Genomic DNA, 20965 nt, shown 5'->3' on the forward strand with positions numbered 1-20965 from the left:
GCACACATTTATTGTCCCAAATGTCTTGCCATACCTATTTCTATATCTAGTTTTTCGTTTTGATATTACTATTAAGCACCATTATCAATACTGCAATACACAGTATTTAATTCAATTATAGAAATTAAAGATCATATACAAAAATAAATTATAAAATACTGTACTTTTACATAAAATTGTGTTCAGATATGCATAGATTTTGTGAATTTAGCATAGTGGTAGAATTTCTTTAAGTAAACTCTTACTGTATTGCTGCCATGTGGTATAAATGTAAATCACCTTAAGTACAACTGGTAACAATTGTACTTAAACTTAAGTATTATTGCCTGGATGTGACTTTCCCAATGGTTTATCTTGTATCATGCTTTAAAACTCTAAATCTCCTATACATATTGTGTGTATACAGCTCTTCATTACATTGTGTCATCCTTTGTAAAGCTCTGTAAACACTATCAAACTTTATGCGACAAACAAAATGTGATGTGCCCAAATATGGACATGATGATGTCATATCACTACCATGTTTGGGCACATCACTTTTTTTGACAAACTAGTTTAATAGTGTAAACAGAGCTTTAACACACCATCTGACTTGCTCTGCTCACAATATTTCTATAGCTCTTCATGTAATAAACTGTTCCCTGTTAAACCATGTCCATAATGAGTGACGCGGCTACCAGCGAACACATCGTAATGATTTAGAATTTCTTCCAAACTTAACTTTCCATCCATGTCATCGTCTGATTCTTTTAATAGATGCAAAGCCTAATAAAAATAATTATAATTTTTTGAAAAATGTGCAAACCATAAATACTATAGTTCTGCTATTGATGGGTTTATGGGTGATACAGGTATCCTTATTATCCAAATATCTACTTTTAAATTATTTATTTTAAAGAGTTTTTATTTTTAAAAGAATACAGTATTAGAGTATTAGACTTAAAAGAGTTAATCTCTTTCACCTCATCTACAGCATTATCTTTATATTTTGGTGAGACCCAAGCATAGATCTCGTCTCCCTTCAATACACCATCCTTATTTGTATCTAAAATGCTGTTAAATAATTCTGTTTCTTCTTTCACCCATCCTGGGGGATTGCCATCATCTTAAAAAAAAAACAAGATAAATGTTGTAACCCTTGACAAAATACAAATATACAAGATTTTGTTTTCATTTTTAAATATATTTTTTGGTCAAATAATCAAGAAATTAATTACCTTGTTTATAGTAATCTCCAAGAAATTCTTCTAAATCAACTCCATTATTAATATTGTTGTCTAAATCTAGTAACACTTGTTCTATGACGATATCCTAAGAAATTGTAGAGTATATTAGTTAAAAGAAGTTAATAGAGAGGTTTTGCAATCTTACGAATACGAAAACGGATACGTCACGCACACGTATTCGTTTTCGTAAGCCATAAAAAAATCTGTTTCGCATGGCAACGAAATATCGAGGCGCGTCCAAAATATGACTGCAGTAAATTTGAGCGAAGCGAAGGTAAGTGTTGCTTGGTGCTTGGCTGCCTAGGCCTAGCGTGACATCAAAGCGAGTGAGTGAGGACTTTAAAAACTGCTATTTATCAAAATTGACCTGGCATTTTAGTAAATTACTTTAGTAAATTACTTTCAATAAATCTATAATTATATCATAATCATGAATCATTCCTGATTCAAATGCAAAATGTGCAAAATAGATCAAAAACTATACTCGTTTTGTAGTTACGAATATGACTGGTGATATTCGTCAACACGAATACGCTTTACGAATATGAAATGGGGATCAGCTCAAAAGTTTCACAAATGTGTGACGTATCCGGTTTCGTTATCGTATTCGTAAGGTTGCGAAACCTCCCTATTATTAGTTAATACAGACCTACAACATATCAACAACTAATTGTTAAAATAATAAATATACAAATCAGACTGTATGTATGATGTACCTTCATATGATCAGCAATTCGTGGGTTGTGAAACGGTAGATATTCCTCCGTATTCAACACTCCATCACCGTCCATATCAGATGACTTAAACCGCTTCTCATTGCGGGAAATCTCCTGTAATTTAATAGTAGTAATAGTAAATGTATTGAGAGCATTAGGAACCTTTTGATTTGCTAGGACGTATCATGTGTGCATTCCGCGACGCAGATTTTGCAGATTGTAGGTTTTCAAGCGACAAATAATTACACAATATGTCTAGGTTGTTGAAAATGTGGGTATGCATGGCGCCATTTTTGTATTGTACCATTTTCTATCAAAATTAAAAATAAGGAATAACATATTTTTGTCATTGTATTTTGTATTGTATGGTAATTAGTTCCTACATATAATATGTGATTACTATTTTATTCTACTCAAAACTTAAATTATGGATATGTGAAAACCAGATCCTATGTCCATAACTTATATTATGAATATGTCCATTAAGGACAAACCTTTTGGTACGATAATTCTGGTTTAAAATCCTCTCCTGGCACAAAGCCAAAAACAAATTCCAGGTACTCATCCCATGAAACCACGTTGTCTTTGTTCTTGTCCTGCATCTCAAATACTACTATGGATTCATCCCTATCAATCTTTTTGAACGACTCCATTAGCCATCTAACCATTTCATCTGAAACGAGGAGAATTTTAAATCTTATGACAATACTCTTAAGCTCTGTTTACACTATCAAACTAGTTTGACAAAAAAAGTGTGATGTGCCCAAATATGGTTGTGATATGCCCAAATATGGTAGTGATATGCCCAAATATGGTAAAGATCTGTCTACACTATCAAACTTGATGTGAAAAAACATGTGCCATATATATGTACAAGATGTCATATCACTACCATATTTGTGCATTATACTGCCATATTTGGACATTTTATTTTTTAACTGCAAATTGAAAGTGTCACCTGTTGAAACAAAGCTATCATTGTTCTTGTCAATACTTTCTACTATCTTTGTCAGTTTATTTTTGCTTTCACTTTCTGTCAGATCTTCAAAGGCTTTCGCAGCGTTCTGAGAAATTAATCAAATAAATATATTATCTCATTTATATCACAACTGGCAATTAACAGTTCCTACCACTACTAATTATTTGGTAGTCAAATTGGGGCTTAATCTTCTATGCTTGCTGTCCAAGGACAACATAGCACAGGATATGCAGTAGAACGTCTATATAACAGCCCACAGAATTAGTGAGTTTGTCCCTGAATAGGGGTGAGGGATTCTATTGTACTAGAAACACAAAATGTCACTTGGAGTCTACTGTATGTGTATCATAGATTCAGCATCTACATTATTTATTTACTTATTTATTTGATGATTGATGATATGATTGCTTTCTTGGTGCATGTCATATGTAATAAAAATGTTTATTTAAACTATATATTTCTTTGCTTCTTACTTCACCGCCAAGAAAAGCCTGATGATCGAACTCTACATTATGTACACCATTTGCCTGCTCGTGATCAGCCATATTGTTAGATTCAGCATGTTTTCTGTCTGATTCCACTGTTACTATTAGTAGGCATATTGACGACACTACTACAAGCAAACTAAATCCATAAGAGTGTCCCATTGAATACTATAAACAGAAAAATACATTTTTATAAATTTCTTTGAGGAACTTTAGTTCCCATTAATTGTTCAAAATATATTGTATATAATTATTCTAATATAATTTAATTATCTGTGTTTACTTAGTCCTCAGTATAGTAGTATCAAAATTGTGGCAAACCAACAAAGGACTTCTGTAGATTTGTGCCTTCCTGTCTGCTTCCTTTATTGTATTGTACCTTCTTGTAAAAAGGAAATTTAAAACTCTCTGTGCAAATCTTGTTTACCTGATAATATAGCCTAATTAGTACTACTACTGTACTGTTCAAGTATTAGTTACTGTAATTAGTAATACTATAAATTATAATGTTATCAACAATTACAAATACATGTGATAATGATAAAAAGCAACATTTAAAAACTTTTACTTTTATTATTCACACCACCACCAGAGAGAGGATTCTCTCATCTGTCCACTACTTACTTATGTAATTGGGCAAAAGTTATTAACTACCTGTCAACCTTTTGCTGTCAACGAAATATTTAAGATGGCTGCTGTCTCGCGTTTCGACGTGCGCATTGACAAAACAAGAGGAAAATGTGCTTTTGCTGCCTGTGATTTGATTCCTGGTGATGAAATTCTTACTGATGTTCCCTACGTGTTTTCCTTAAGACGTGCTCAACGTAGATGTGATTATTGTTGTTCATATAGGTAGATATTTGACCGCTTAAAATTCTAGCACTAGGCCTACTACCTATTACTGCACCAACAGTTCGCCGTCGGGAAGTCGTCTAGACAAGGTTTTTAAGTCACCTAGGCCTCCTACAAATCTTATAACTATAGAGGGCGGAATTGTAATTTTCTTTAATGAATAATGAATACCTGCAGTGTTATATGTGCATAAAATAAACTTAATAAATAATATGTTTTCTTATTTATTTTTTCAGTGACAAGCTCCTTCGTTGCTCTAAATGTAAACTACAAAGTTACTGTGATAGATCATGTCAGGTAATTGTATTTCATCTTCATTTCAATTCTTCGATGATTGTGGACTCTATTTATTTAAAGTTTTGGACCCAAACCAATTTATTTGAGTGCTGTTTTTAAATTTTTTTAAACTTACAAGCTCCTCACTCCACCCTAAAAAACTAAATTAGGCCTAGACGAACATATTCACAACCTTTTTGCAGAAAAACAACTGCTAGTTAGCATATTATTATTATTATATTATGAAACTATTCCATTATTCATACTTTTAATAAAGTTATTTATTTATACTTTAATAAAGTAAGTGGGAACATAACAACACACAAAATATAACATTAACAATTGAACCTCATTTTTATTATATAATATTTTTGTAAATTTACTTGTATAATGTCTTTTATTCTGTGCTTCTTCAGAGATCTGCTTGGAAAGTGCACAAAGAGGAATGTAAGAATCTGCAGCGTGTAGGTAATAGACCATCACAAACCGTTCTACTGATGGCACGGCTTGTTCAAGTCGTAAAGGTACTGTGTAAGCCTCCAAGATAAGAAATGTAAACAGGGCTGAATCCAGGGGGGAAGCGCTAGGGTCGCACACTCCTGTTTTTGACAGCTAAAATGAAATTATGAACTACTTTTTGATGATACCATACTATCTATTTTTTGACAGACTTTTAATATTGTAATATATTGTGTGCACCCGTTCCTACACCATCCCGGTTGACAAAAATTCTAATAAAATATCTAAAAACAACAATGATGAGAACAATAGCATGTTTTTATTGTTTTTTAGGCTGATTCGGGATACCAAAATGGTGGCTTTAACTTGCCTTGTGGTTTACATGAACTTCAATCAAGTAAGAATGCTGTTGTTTTTATAATTAAGCAATTTGTATAGCTTTTTAGCCAAGGCCTATTTCACTGGCTCCTCTGTAAACAAATTGATATTTTCATTTAAGACTAGTATATGCTCAAACCCAAAATATACTTTATATATATTGAATATAATATTTAATATTGGAGGTATAATTATTAACCACAAATTCTTCTTTTCTCAGATCATAAGCAGTTTAGTGAACGAGCTAGAGGGTTAGTGATAGATATTATGAGGTGCCTGGGAAATTACTTAGGAATTCAGAATGTGCCCAGCTATCCAGACATGCTTGAGCTGTTTGGTAGGGTTGCTTGTAACTCATTTAACATCTGTGATAAAGAAATGCAATCGATTGGTGTTGGACTCTACCTCAAGTAAGTACAACCCGTCCCTTGGAACAAGTTACATTATTACAGTGTAAAGGATCATGTCAAAATTTACTGTAGCTACTCTAGTAAATACATTTTGTTTAATCATAAACCTGTTTAAGCTTTTTTTATGAATGATCATACAACTCACGACACTGTTTATATGACTGACTTCTAGTATACAAATAATGCACAAGTCAGCGTGCGTTAGTAGAGATGCGGCGCACTCGAGGTAATTTGTGTATTATAGTAAAAAAATAAAGGGCGCATGACTCATCTCAGCTCGTTCGATTGGCTACATCCTTGAACAGATTCGGGAACAGATTTTTTTTTTCGTACACGAAAAAAAGTACTATTAAACGATCGTTTAATAGTGCGTACTATTGCATGCCATGTGACCCACATTCGTCCAATCAAATGACAGGAAGTTATTTAGGTGTTATATAATACAGAATATTTGTTTTTTTTGTCTGTCCTAAAGTACCTATAACTGATACTGGTTTGGATTTATCCTAATACTGTTATTGTTATGTTTTATAACAGAGCAGCAATATTTAACCATAGTTGCAGTCCAAACTGTATTGCTGTATTTAATAGTACAACTCTTCATATGCGCGCTGTCAAGAATATCAAAAAAGGAGAAGAGGTAAAACTCAATTTTAAATACTGCTGTCAAAATATTTTGGAAATATATTTTAGAGTGAGAATATAAAATATAACTAAGCAACTGGACTTATGTTATTTGAGTGACAAATCCAGTAAAGTGATTATTTTGCTACAGTATGTTTATTTTAAAAATTTTTTAAATAGTATGTATAGTTTAATATTTCATACGCATCCACAGGACGGATAATGGATTTTATAATTCATTTTAAGTCTCATTTTAGGCTTATTAGGGAGTGGAGTTGAAAGGGTTGTGTGTTTAATCCTGGCACTAGTTCAAGATTGAACCCTGGACCTTGGGATTGGAAGGCAAGCATGTTAACCGACAAGCTACAGCTCCACTATATTTTGTTTTTTGTAGCTCTTGGTCAGTTACATTGATTTGATGTATCCTACTGAAATCCGTCAACAAATGCTGCAAGATCAATATTTCTTTACATGTGATTGTACAGCTTGCCAAGAACGTGTTAATGATGGACAGATGGGAAGTATTGTATGTCAGAAATGTTCCGGTCAGATTCTAAGGAAAAATAGTAAGTGTTTTAACCTACAAACTTAAATCTGTTTTTATTAGACAAATACAGGACAATTTAGTAGTCATCGTGATTGACCTTATTGACCTTGTCTATAAATATATAAATTAATAAGGTATTGCATGGTAGGTTTTGGAGTAGAAGACATTGACTTTCCTCAAAATGTATAATCTAACATTTAAAAATATACCATTGGTGTTGTTTGTAAATGTATATAATTGTGTAAGGTTTATGTCTGTTGGGCTATAAAAATTGTATACTTTTTATGCTAATAGGTTAAAGTGCATATTACCGTATTTTGCATGGTGAATAAACACTAGTAAAGTTATAGTAGGTTTGTGATACATACATAAATACATGATGTACTGCAAACCAAACTTTATAACACATTTAGTTGTCATTTTAAATTTAACTTCTAATTTTCTATTACCATTTAATTTCTAGGAAACTCATTTCAGCTCTGCTCTGAGTGTGGTGCGGAGGTTTCAACAATACGATCTTCTGAGATTACTGAACTTGAAGAAGACTGCAAGAAGGTTTTAGACGATTCTGAAAGCCACTTAGTAAACCTGAATCACTTAGCAGCTGATAGTATCCTTGTAACAGGCATACAGTATTGATAACATAATTGGTGCTCAATATTCTCTGATTGGTCAGATGTTTGTCCTATTCTAAAGGCCAACTCAGACAGCATCGTATGACGAGGCCCGACGAAACGTCTTGACTCATCGGTGCTCTCTAAATTGAATCTAGACGAGACGAGTCATCTTGAGCATATCAACGAGCATAGGTTTTGGGTCGTCAGAAGAACTATAAACATGTTTTAATTTTTCTCCCGATGAGACAACTCGTCGGGCCTCGTCATATGACGCTGTCTGACTGGTCTTATTTGTATAATGTTTCTTTATACCTCTTTTTTTCTGTATTTACTACAGGCAGTACAGTAATTTTAAAACATGTTATTAGTAAGTTATTTTATATTAAACTATTGTATAATATGATACTTAACACGTTTAACAGATGATGAATCTTTAATCATTCAGTTATCAAGACGACTAGAAGGCACATTGCATACTCAGCATTTTTACTGGATTCATGTTTTGAATAAGTTAGCTGATATTGCTATTTGCCAACAGAACTGGAGGCAAGCGTTAAAATATTGTGAAAAGGCTACACCACCCACCATGTAAGTCCTATTATTCAGATCTATAATGTATATATAGATTTCTGTACTATTAAGGGGATACCTTTAAGTTTTCCACTAGGCAATTTGTTAGCGAGAATTGAAAAGAGTTTACTGGTGCACTTGCATATTGATATTTTAAGGGATTTTTTTTTGCACCAATCGAAAAGTGTTGACTAATGCACATGCATATTGATATTTTAATCTTTGTGCAACCAATCAGAACTCAGGAATTTTGATTTGCGTGAATATGTTGGAAAACAGGCTTTAGGACCAAACAAAGTGTCCCCTTAACAGGTGTGTCTGGCTACAGTGTTAAAACATACATTATTCCTTGTTTGTTTTTTCACATGAAAGTGTTAGCATAATAGGGGTGTCCCCTGAATAGGGGTGTCCAAAGGGAACAGTTCTACTCAATTCTTTTTTCATGACCTTTGAGGTCAATGCTCTTTGTACCTAATTTACCAAAAATGTTGTTTCTTTTTTCTCCAGTAAGTACTATCCATGTTACCATCCATTGGCTGGTGTGCAACTGTGTAGGTTAGCCAAACTATATGATTGGCTGGACAACTATTCTGAAGCTATTAAATACATACAACAGGTGTGTAAATATTTTTACCGAATTTATGAATTTAATTAGTCTATTTCATGGAACCCTATTTTACTTGTATAGGCACTATAATTGCCATATTCCCAGAATGGACACACGTCAAAAGGAGAATGGAACAGTCCAGCCACCATAGTGAGCTGTATTAAATATCTCCAACAAGCGACATATCACTCATGACTACTGGAATACTAATTTATAACTGTTTGTTTGTGTATTTGTTGTTATGCATTATTATTTATTATGACCATCTATAATCTGGAGGACAGTGGGTATAAAATTCAGAGAAAATCATGGGGTAGGATTATACTCGGTCAATACAGTATATTTACAGTATACTAAAAACTGTATGTTTATATTGATGATAATAATATTTTTACAGGCCATTGACATAATTGGTATTACTCATGGTAAACAGCACACATTTTATGAAGAGTTACAAGAACATAAAATGGACTACACGTACGAAGCTAAATTTGATGCCATAAATCAAAATGCAACCAAGTAAAAAGACATCATAAGGAGTAACATATTACTACTTTTAAATATTAATTACAAAGAGACACCCAGTAGTGGATGAATATTTTCGAAGCGACCTCTTTTTACACATGCTGTCTCTCTGTAATATTTATAAAGCCTTGTCTTTACTATCAAACTTTATGTGACAAAAATGTAATATATGAACATGATGATGTCATATCATATCACTACCATATTTGGGAATTCACTAACATATTTGGGGACATCACACTTTTTTTGTCACTTAAAGTTTGATAGTGTAGACAGATGTCAAGTGTACATATTGTAAACTGTAATAAAAATGTTTATATTATACAAATAAAAGTTTTTTTATGAAATAAAACAAAAAATCTGGTTTCTTCCATTGTACAGTACTTTTGTCAGCTTCGGCGTTCCATATACGTACAATTAAAAACAACAAAACAAAGTCTATCGCACGTGAGCTATATTGTGTAGTCGTTTATTGATAACTGAGAGCTATCAGTGTGTATAATCCTCGTACATAATTGTTTCTTAGTTGTAATAAAGAACACATTATTATAATATCAAGCATGTTATTATGATAAACAAATTTATAGGTATCAATACTGATATTTTTACTTTAAAAAATTTTAATAAGTTTTTTAATAACACAGAAACAACATTCTTAATTTAACAAATGATATGTAGTACTACTAAATCAATGTCTAATTGCATAAGGACTATGTGTACAGTATTATGATCAGTGTAGTTACAATTTGATAACTGAGCACGCATCTCACATCTACCTCATCAATAATTATTATTAATAATCTATATCACGTTGTAGAATATGATGAGTGTAGTCATAATTTGATAACTGAGCACGCATCTTTTAGAATCTACGTCATCAATTTTAATATTAATATTATATATCACATTGTTGGATATGATCAGTGTAGTCATAATTTGATAACTGAGCACGTATCTTTTAATATCTACATCATCAATAATTATTATTAATAATCTATATCACATTGTTGGATATGATCAGTGTAGTCGTCATTTGATAACTGATCACGCATCTTTAAATATCTACCGCATCAAAATTAATATAAATAATCTATATCACATTGTTGGATATGATCAGTGTAGTCGTAATTTGATAACTGAGCACGCATCTTTAAATATCTACCTCATTAATAATTTATATTAATATCATATATCACATTGTTGGATATGATCAGTGTAGTCAGAATTTGATAACTGAGCACGTATCTTTTAATATCTACCTTAATAATAATTTATATTAATATCATATATCACATTGTTGGATATGATCAGTGTAGTCGTAATTTGATAACTGAGCACGCATCTTTAAATATCTACCTCATTAATAATTTATATTAATATCATATATCACATTGTTGGATATGATCAGTGTAGTCAGAATTTGATAACTGAGCACGCATCTTTCAATATCTACCGCATCAATTAATAATCTACATACACATTGTTGGATATGATCAGTGTAGTCAGAATTTGATAACTGAGCACGCATCTTTCAATATCTACCTCATTAATAATTTATATTAATATCATATATCACATTGTTGGATATGATCAGTGTAGTCAGAATTTGATAACTGAGCACGCATCTTTTAATATCTACCTCATTAATAATTTATATTAATATCATATATCACATTGTTGGATATGATCAGTGTAGTCAGAATTTGATAACTGAGCACGCATCTTTCAATATCTACCTCATTAATAATTTATATTAATATCATATATCACATTGTTGGATATGATCAGTGTAGTCAGAATTTGATAACTGAGCACGCATCTTTCAATATCTACCGCATCAATTAATAATCTACATACACATTGTTGGATATGATCAGTGTAGTCAGAATTTGATAACTGAGCACGCATCTTTCAATATCTACCTCATTAATAATTTATATTAATATCATATATCACATTGTTGGATATGATCAGTGTAGTCGTCATTTGATAACTGATCACGTATCTTTCAATATCTACCACATCATTAATTAATATTAATATTATATATCACATTGTTGGATATGATCAGTGTAGTCATAATTTGATAACTGAGCACGTATTTTTTAATATCTACCTCAATAATAATTTATATTAATATCATATATCACATTGTTGGATATGATCAGTGTAGTCAGAATTTGATAACTGAGCACGCATCTTTCAATATCTACCGCATCAATAATTCATATTAATATCATATATCACATTGTTGGATATGATCAGTGTAGTCGTCATTTGATAACTGATCACGTATCTGTCAATATCTACCTCATTAATAATTTATATTAATATCATATATCACATTGTTGGATATGATCAGTGTAGTCAGAATTTGATAACTGAGCACGCATCTTTCAATATCTACCTCAATAATAATTTATATTAATATCATATATCACATTGTTGGATATGATCAGTGTAGTCATAATTTGATAACTGAGCACGCATCTTTAAATATCTACCGCATCAATTAATAATCTACATACATATTGTTGGATATGATCAGTGTAGTCGTAATTTGATAACTGAGCACGCATCTTTAAATATCTACCTCATTAATAATTTATATTAATATCATATATCACATTGTTGAATATGATCAGTGTAGTCATAATTTGATAACTGAGGACGTATCTTTCAATATCTACCTCATTACGAATTATTATTAATATCCTATATCACATTGTTGAATATGATGAGTGCAGTCATAATTTGATAACTGAGCACGCATCTTTCAATATCTACCTCAATAATAATTTATATTAATATCATATATCACATTGTTGAATATGATCAGTGTAGTCATAATTTGATAACTGAGCACGCATCTTTAAATATCTACCGCATCAATTAATAATCTACATACACATTGTTAGATATGATCAGTGTAGTCGTAATTTGATAACTGAGCACGCATCTTTAAATATCTACCTCATTAATAATTTATATTAATATCATATATCACATTGTTGGATATGATCAGTGTAGTCAGAATTTGATAACTGAGCACATATCTTTTAATATCTACCTCAATAATAATTTATATTAATATCATGTATCACATTGTTGGATATGATCAGTGTAGTCAGAATTTGATAACTGAGCACGCATCTTTCAATATCTACCTCATTAATAATTTATATTAATATCATATATCACATTGTTGGATATGATCAGTGTAGTCAGAATTTGATAACTGAGCACGCATCTTTTAATATCTACCTCATTAATAATTTATATTAATATCATATATCACATTGTTGGATATGATCAGTGTAGTCAGAATTTGATAACTGAGCACGCATCTTTTAATATCTACGTCATCAATAATTTATATTAATATCATATATCACATTGTTGGATATGATCAGTGTAGTCGTCATTTGATAACTGATCACGTATCTTTCAATATCTACCTATTCATTAATTAATATTAATATCATATATCACATTGTTGGATATGATCAGTGTAGTCATAATTTGATAACTGAGCACGTATTTTTTAATATCTACCTCAATAATAATTTATATTAATATCATATATCACATTGTTGGATATGATCTGTGTAGTCAGAATTTGATAACTGAGCACGCATCTTTCAATATCTACCGCATCAATAATTCCTATTAATATCATATATCACATTGTTGGATATGATCAGTGTAGTCGTCATTTGATAACTGATCACGTATCTGTCAATATCTACCTCATTAATAATTTATATTAATATCGTATATCACATCGTTGGATATGATCAGTATAGTCAGAATTTGATAACTGAGCACGCATCTTTTAATATCTACCACAGCATTAATTAATATTAATAATCTATATCACATTGTTGGATATGATCAGTGTAGTCAGAATTTGATAACTGATCACGTATCTTTCAATATCTACCTCATTAATAATTTATATTAATATCATATATCACATTGTTGGATATGATCAGTGTAGTCAGAATTTGATAACTGATCACGTATCTTTAAATATCTACCTCATTAATAATTTATATTAATATCATATGTCACATTGTTGGATATGATCAGTGTAGTCGTCATTTGATAACTGATCACGTATCTTTCAATATCTACCTCATTAATAATTTATATTAATATCGTATATCACATTGTTGGATATGATCAGTATAGTCGTCATTTGATAACTGATCACGCATCTTTTAATATCTACCACATCATTAATTAATATTAATAATCTATATCACAGTGTTGGATATGATCAGTGTAGTCAGAATTTGATAACTGATCACGTATCTTTCAATATCTACCTCATTAATAATTTATATTAATATCATATATCACATTGTTGGATATGATCAGTGTAGTCAGAATTTGATAACTGAGCACGCATCTTTCAATATCTACCGCATCAATAATTCATATTAATATCATATATCACATTGTTGGATATGATCAGTGTAGTCGTCATTTGATAACTGAGCACGCATCTTTAAATATCTACCGCATCAATTAATAATCTACATACACATTGTTGGATATGATCAGTGTAGTCGTAATTTGATAACTGAGCACGCATCTTTAAATATCTACCTCATTAATAATTTATATTAATATCATATATCACATTGTTGGATATGATCAGTGTAGTCAGAATTTGATAACTGAGCACGTATCTTTTAATATCTACCTTAATAATAATTTATATTAATATCATATATCACATTGTTGGATATGATCAGTGTAGTCGTAATTTGATAACTGAGCACGCATCTTTAAATATCTACCTCATTAATAATTTATATTAATATCATATATCACATTGTTGGATATGATCAGTGTAGTCAGAATTTGATAACTGAGCACGCATCTTTCAATATCTACCGCATCAATTAATAATCTACATACACATTGTTGGATATGATCAGTGTAGTCAGAATTTGATAACTGAGCACGCATCTTTCAATATCTACCTCATTAATAATTTATATTAATATCATATATCACATTGTTGGATATGATCAGTGTAGTCAGAATTTGATAACTGAGCACGTATTTTTTAATATCTACCTCAATAATAATTTATATTAATATCATATATCACATTGTTGGATATGATCTGTGTAGTCAGAATTTGATAACTGAGCACGCATCTTTTAATATCTACCACATCATTAATTAATATTAATAATCTATATCACAGTGTTGGATATGATCAGTGTAGTCAGAATTTGATAACTGATCACGTATCTGTCAATATCTACCTCATTAATAATTTATATTAATATCATATATCACATTGTTGGATATGATCAGTGTAGTCAGAATTTGATAACTGAGCACGCATCTTTCAATATCTACCGCATCAATAATTCATATTAATATCATATATCACATTGTTGGATATGATCAGTGTAGTCGTCATTTGATAACTGAGCACGCATCTTTAAATATCTATTTCATCAATAATTATTATTAATGTCTTATATCACATTGTTGGATATGATCAGTGTAGTCATAATTTGATAACTGAGCACGCATCTTTAAATATCTACCTCATCAAAAATTATTATTAATAATCTATATCACATTGTTGGATATGATCTGTGTATTCATAAATTGATATAACGCATCTTTTATTATCTACCTAATCAATAATAATTATTAATACTTAATTTTGGATATGATCAGTGTGATTTTGTTAGATTTACTGTATACAAGAGATCGAGTCGATGGGTTTTGAAAATGTGTTATTCTTTTGTTCCTAATCACCCTATTGATTTGTATCCGTTTGCTGTTTAAATTTATACTTTTAAGAACGCATCGTTTATGATGAACGTGTGCCGTTGTAAAAATAAAAATATTCCATATCTTTTTATGTTTGATATGTATTGTAGAGGCCATCATGAGACATGCTTTGGCTTCTATTGAGGGTCCCAGTTCTTCTTAACAGAATAAATGTGCAGTGAATGAATTATTTGATAAATGAGGACGTGTGTTTTAACATCGATCTATACAGACCGTAATACTCTTCCAGAAATGATATGTTGCTATAATAGGCCTATGACCAATTTCCATTACATTAATAATTCAATTAAGATTGGAAATGTGTCAGAAATACTAAAGAAATCCAGTAATCTTATTGATTAATAATTATTTATACCATTTCTGATGAACGAACAGAAAACTAAACTTGCAGCCAATCAAAAAGCTGCTGTACTGTATAAGTAGGGAATTTTAAGTAGGAGTTGTTTTAAATGTCATTGGTCTCGGCTAATCAGTTATTGCCATTTGACTATGATAGGCATCCTTTATTACCTATAACCAGGGAAGAGTTAAATTTAACTCTTCCCTGCTATAACTATGGGTAGACCAAACAATAATAAAATATAATGACTTCCTTCACTTTTTACAACCTAGTTCGTGTTTTAAAATGTCAATTTTGGATAAATTTACAGATTTTACCATTTAAACTGCGTAAACGTAATGCAAACTTTAAAAAAACACCCACAAACATCATCCAAACAACTTAATATTGATTATACCACTACAAGAACTATAAAAGAGGACAATTTATGAAATCATTTCATTGAAATAGCTCTAGGTTTGATTTTTTAGGGTGAAAAATATCAATTTTTTGATAAATTGACAGATTTTACCATTTAAACTGCGTAAACTTAATGCAAACTTTAAAAAATAGCCTACAAACATCATTCAAACAATTGAATACTGATTATAGCACTACTAGAACTATAAAAGAAGACAATTTATGAAATAATGTTATTGAAATAGCTCTAGGTTTGACTTTTTTGGAGTGAAAACGTCAATTTTGGATAAATTGACAGATTTTACCATGTGAACTGTGCAAACTTTAAAAAAAACACCCACAAACATCATCTAAACCACTTAATATTGATTATACCACTACAAGAACTATAAAAGAGGACAATTTATGAAATAATTTTATTGAAATAGCTCTAGGTTTGAATTTTTTGGGTAAAAAATGTCAATTTTGGATAAATTTACAGATTTTACCACGTAAACTGCGTAAACTTAATGCAAACTTAAAAAAAACACCCCACAAACATTATTCAAACCACTTAATACTGATTATAGCACTACAAGAACTATAAAAGAGGACAATTTATGAAATAATTTAATAGAAATAGCTCTAAGTTTGATTTTTTAGGGTGAAAAATGTCAATTTTGGATAAATTTACAGATTTCACCATTTCAACTGCGTAAACTTAATGCAAACTTTAAAAAAACACCCACAAACATCATTCAAACCACTTAATATTGATTATATCATTATTAGAACTATAAAAGAAGACAATTTATGAAATCATTTTATTGAAATAGCTCTAGGTTTGATTTTTTAGGGTGAAAAATATCAATTTTTGGATAAATTGACAGATTTTACCATTTAAACTGCGTAAACTTAATGCAAACTTTAAAGAATACCCTACAAACATCATTCAAACAATTGAATACTGATTATAGCACTACTAGAACTATAAAAGAAGACAATTTATGAAATAATGTTATTGAAATAGCTCTAGGTTTGACTTTTTTGGAGTGAAAACGTCAATTTTGGATAAATTGACCGATTTTACCATGTGAACTGTGCAAACTTTAAAAAAAACACCCACAAACATCATCTAAACCACTTAATATTGATTATACCACTACAAGAACTATAAAAGAGGACAATTTATGAAATAATTTTATTGAAATAGCTCTAGGTTTGAATTTTTTGGGTAAAAAATGTCAATTTTGGATAAATTTACAGATTTTACCACGTAAACTGCGTAAACTTAATGCAAACTTAAAAAAAACACCCCACAAACATTATTCAAACCACTTAATACTGATTATAGCACTACAAGAACTATAAAAGAGGACAATTTATGAAATAATTTAATAGAAATAGCTCTAAGTTTGATTTTTTAGGGTGAAAAATGTCAATTTTGGATAAATTTACAGATTTCACCATTTCAACTGCGTAAACTTAATGCAAACTTAAAAAAAACACCCACAAACATCATTCAAACCACTTAATATTGATTATATCATTATTAGAACTATAAAAGAGGACAATTTATGAAATCATTTTATTGAAATAGCTCTAGGTTTGATTTTTTAGGGTGAAAATGTCAATTTTGGATAATTGATAGATTTTACCATGTAAACTGCGTAAACTTAATGCAAACTTTAAAAAATACCCCACAAACATCATTCAAACAATTGAATACTGATTATACCACTACTAGAACTATAAAAGAAGACAATTTATGAAATCATTTTATTAAAATAGTTCTAGGTTTGACATTTTTGGGGTGATTATGAAATAATTTTATTGAAATAGCTCTAGGAATAAATTGACACATTTTACCATGTAAACTGTGCAAACTTTAAAAAAACACCCCACAAACATCATCCAAACCACTTAATATTGATTATATCACTACTAGAACTATAAAAGAAGACAATTTATGAAATCATTTTATTAAAATAGCTCTAGGTTTGAATTTTTTGGGGTAAAAAACCACTTAATATTGATTATAAAAGAAGACAACTTTTTGAAATGATTTTATTGAAATAGGTCAAAGTTTGACCTTTTTGGATAAATTGACAGATTTTAAAGTGTAAACTTTACAATGCAAAAAAGGCCATCTGCAAAAATCCTTCAAACCACTTATTATATTAGGACAATATTAATATTTGAAGCAGATATAAAATGATGCATGCTCAGTTATCAAATGACTAGGCCTACACTGATATTTGATATTGGTATATAGACAATTAATATTAATTATTGTTGAGGTAGTTCAAACTATGATTACACTGATCATATCCAACATTGTGATATAGAATATTATTTTGGAAAAGGTAGATATTAAAAAAGTAAACAGATCATATCCAACAGTTTGATATAGATTATTAATATTAATTGATGATGCAAATATTAAAAGATTTTTTCTCAGTTATCAATTATGACTACACTGATCATATCCAACAATGCGATATAGATTATTAATATTAATTGATGATGCAGATATTAAAAGATTTTTGCTCAGTTATCAATTTATGACTACACTGATCATATTGAACAATGCGATATAGATTATTAATATTAATTATTGATGAGGTAGATATTAAAAGATGCGTGCTCAGTTATCAAATTATGACTACACTGATCATATCGAACAATGTGATATAGATTATTAATATTAATTATTGATGAGGTAGATATTAAAAGATTTTTGCTCAGTTATCAAATTATGACTACACTGATCATATCCAACAATGTGATATAAATTATTAATAATAATTATTGATGAAATAGATATTGAAAGATGCATGCTCAGTTATCAAATTATGACTACACTAATCATATCCAACATTGTGATATAGATTATTAATAATAATTATTGATGAGGTAGATATTAAAATATGTATGCTCACAGTTATCAAACTATGACTACACTGATCATATCCAACATTGTGATATAGGATATTATTAATTGTTATTGATAAGGTAGATATTAAAAAACTAAACAGATCATATCCAACAGTGTGATATAGATTATTAATATTAATTATTAATGAGGTAGATTTTTAAAGATGTATGCTCAGTTATCAAATTATGACTACACTGATCATATCCAGCAATGTGATATAAATTATTAATAATAATTATTGATGAAATAGATATTGAAAGATGCGTGCTCAGTTATCAAATTATGACTACACTAATCATATCCAACATTGTGATATAGGATATTATTAATAGTCATTGATAAGGTAGATATTAAAAGATGCATGCTCAGTTATCATATTATGACTACACTGATCATATTGAACAATGCGATATAGATTATTAATATTAATTATTGATGAGGTAGATATTAAAAGATGCATGCTCAGTTATCAAATTATGACTACACTGATCATATCGAACAATGTGATATAGAATATTAATAATAATTATTGATGAGGTAGATATTAAAAGATGCGTGCTCAGTTATCAAATTATGACTACACTGATCATATCGAACAATGTGATATAAATTATTAATATTAATTATTGATGAGGTAGATATTAAAAGATGCGTGCTCAGTTATCAAATTATGACTAACACTGATCATATCCTACATTGTGATATAGGACATTATTAATAGTTATTGATAAGGTAGTTATTAAAAGATGCGTGCTCAGTTATCAAATTTTGACTACAAAGATCATATCCAACATTGTGATGTAGATTTATATTAATATTAATTATTGACGATGTTGATATTAAAAGATTCATGCTAAGTTATCAAATTTTGACTACACTGATCATATTTGATATTGTGATTGATGAAATATTCATAAATAGTGTACAATACTCACAGTATTTTTTAATCCATCCACATGAAGAAGAGACACAAGAACAAGAGTTGTTTGAAATTGTGAAGCCTCACAACCTTACTAATTGTGATGACATTTAATATAATATTACAGCCATACACAAACAGTAAGGTAGTTAGGGTCACTACAATCTATTAAAATAATTAACATTAATTAACTGGAAACATTGTTAATTATCAGTTTGAGTTTGACTTTTGTCTCTTTTGTTGTAGAATTGAATCTCTCTTTATCCATTGCTTTCAACCTGAAAATAAACAGGCCTAAATAATACCTTGGCATTAGCAATGAAATCAACTTGCACACTGATGAATCTTAATACTCCTACCTATCTAATATTTTATATAGATAGGCTGTCTATGACCCCCCAGCCTATCCCTAGCTAGGCCGGGAGCCTATGCCTCTCTAGACCATTCTGCTGGCTAGCTAGCAAGGCCCTAGGTCTAGTCCTATAATTAATAGCACAGGTCTCATATAGATAGGCCTAGAGTGTTTAGACTGAGCCTGGTTATATGCCTATTTATTTAACTAGGACTAGGCAGGCCTAATCAGCCTAAACTAAGGCCTAATAAACTAGTCTGGGCCCTAACTAAAATACATACATATAGAGCTAGCTAGTTAGGCAGCCTAGGCCTAGACTTATTTATTAGCTAGTAAGTAGGCCTAGCTAGCTAGCCTACCAGTTCCCTAGTAGGGCCTAACCAGGTGGGCCTAGTAGCCTAGCCTAGCTAGTAGTAGTAGCCTACTACTTCTTTCTAGGCCTAGGCCTAGCAAGACTAGGCTAGCCCTAGTACTAGTAGGCCTAGCTAGGCTATAGGCCTAGTAGTACTAGGCCTATTTCTAGGCCTAAACTACTAGCTAGAGTAGCGAGATGCTAGCCTAACTAGGCCTAGGCCCTAGCTAGCTAGCTAGCCTAGGCCTAGCCTCTTTCTAGCTAGGCCTATAGGCTATAATAGGCTAGGCCCTAGCTAGCCTAGGCTAGGCCTAATCTGCCCCTTTTTGGAGGCTAAAATATTGTCTGAAATAAGCTATGACCTACAAATATAGCTTAACTATCTGTTAAGGGTGACACTGATGATGGGTAATCAATAAAATATGCTTCTAAATCTACCTTTTTGGCTTGCAATCATAATATCCAGTCTAGCCTAGGCCTGCACGGATCAGGTAGCAAAACGAACGAAGTGAGAGCACAGAGGAGGAGGAGGCCTAGGGCCTAGGTTTCAGGCAGAAAAGAACATCTTGAGTTTGTGTAATTATAT

The 20965-nt window shown here is 30.7% G+C and overlaps 2 protein-coding genes across 3 annotated transcripts; one reads left to right on the top strand and one right to left on the bottom strand.

Moving 5' to 3' along the window:
• Nucleotides 1–6: 6 nt before the first annotated feature.
• LOC140047151 (calumenin-B-like) lies at nucleotides 7–4151 on the bottom strand. Of its 2 annotated transcripts, none has more exons than XM_072091994.1 (8): nucleotides 4061–4151; nucleotides 3395–3574; nucleotides 2901–3006; nucleotides 2437–2615; nucleotides 1943–2056; nucleotides 1218–1311; nucleotides 963–1105; nucleotides 7–765 (listed from the first exon to the last, which is right to left on the bottom strand). In XM_072091994.1, exons 2-8 carry the CDS (start codon nucleotides 3566–3568, stop codon nucleotides 613–615), a joined length of 963 nt encoding a protein of 320 aa, XP_071948095.1. In that variant the 5' UTR covers nucleotides 3569–3574; nucleotides 4061–4151; the 3' UTR covers nucleotides 7–612. The 2 variants fall into 2 exon arrangements, with proteins under 2 accessions (XP_071948095.1, XP_071948096.1); XM_072091995.1 differs by lacking the exon at nucleotides 4061–4151 and adding an exon at nucleotides 4031–4047.
• Nucleotides 4067–9639, top strand: LOC140047150 (histone-lysine N-methyltransferase SMYD3-like). Its single transcript, XM_072091992.1, has 11 exons — nucleotides 4067–4258; nucleotides 4495–4555; nucleotides 4951–5058; nucleotides 5327–5390; nucleotides 5592–5781; nucleotides 6319–6421; nucleotides 6800–6971; nucleotides 7416–7562; nucleotides 7992–8157; nucleotides 8647–8755; nucleotides 9144–9639. Exons 1-11 carry the CDS (start codon nucleotides 4095–4097, stop codon nucleotides 9267–9269), a joined length of 1410 nt encoding a protein of 469 aa, XP_071948093.1. The 5' UTR covers nucleotides 4067–4094; the 3' UTR covers nucleotides 9270–9639.
• Nucleotides 9640–20965: the final 11326 nt, after the last annotated feature.

Source organism: Antedon mediterranea, chromosome 4 (genome assembly GCF_964355755.1).
Source record: "Antedon mediterranea chromosome 4, ecAntMedi1.1, whole genome shotgun sequence".
Taxonomy (NCBI): Eukaryota; Metazoa; Echinodermata; class Crinoidea; order Comatulida; family Antedonidae; genus Antedon; species Antedon mediterranea.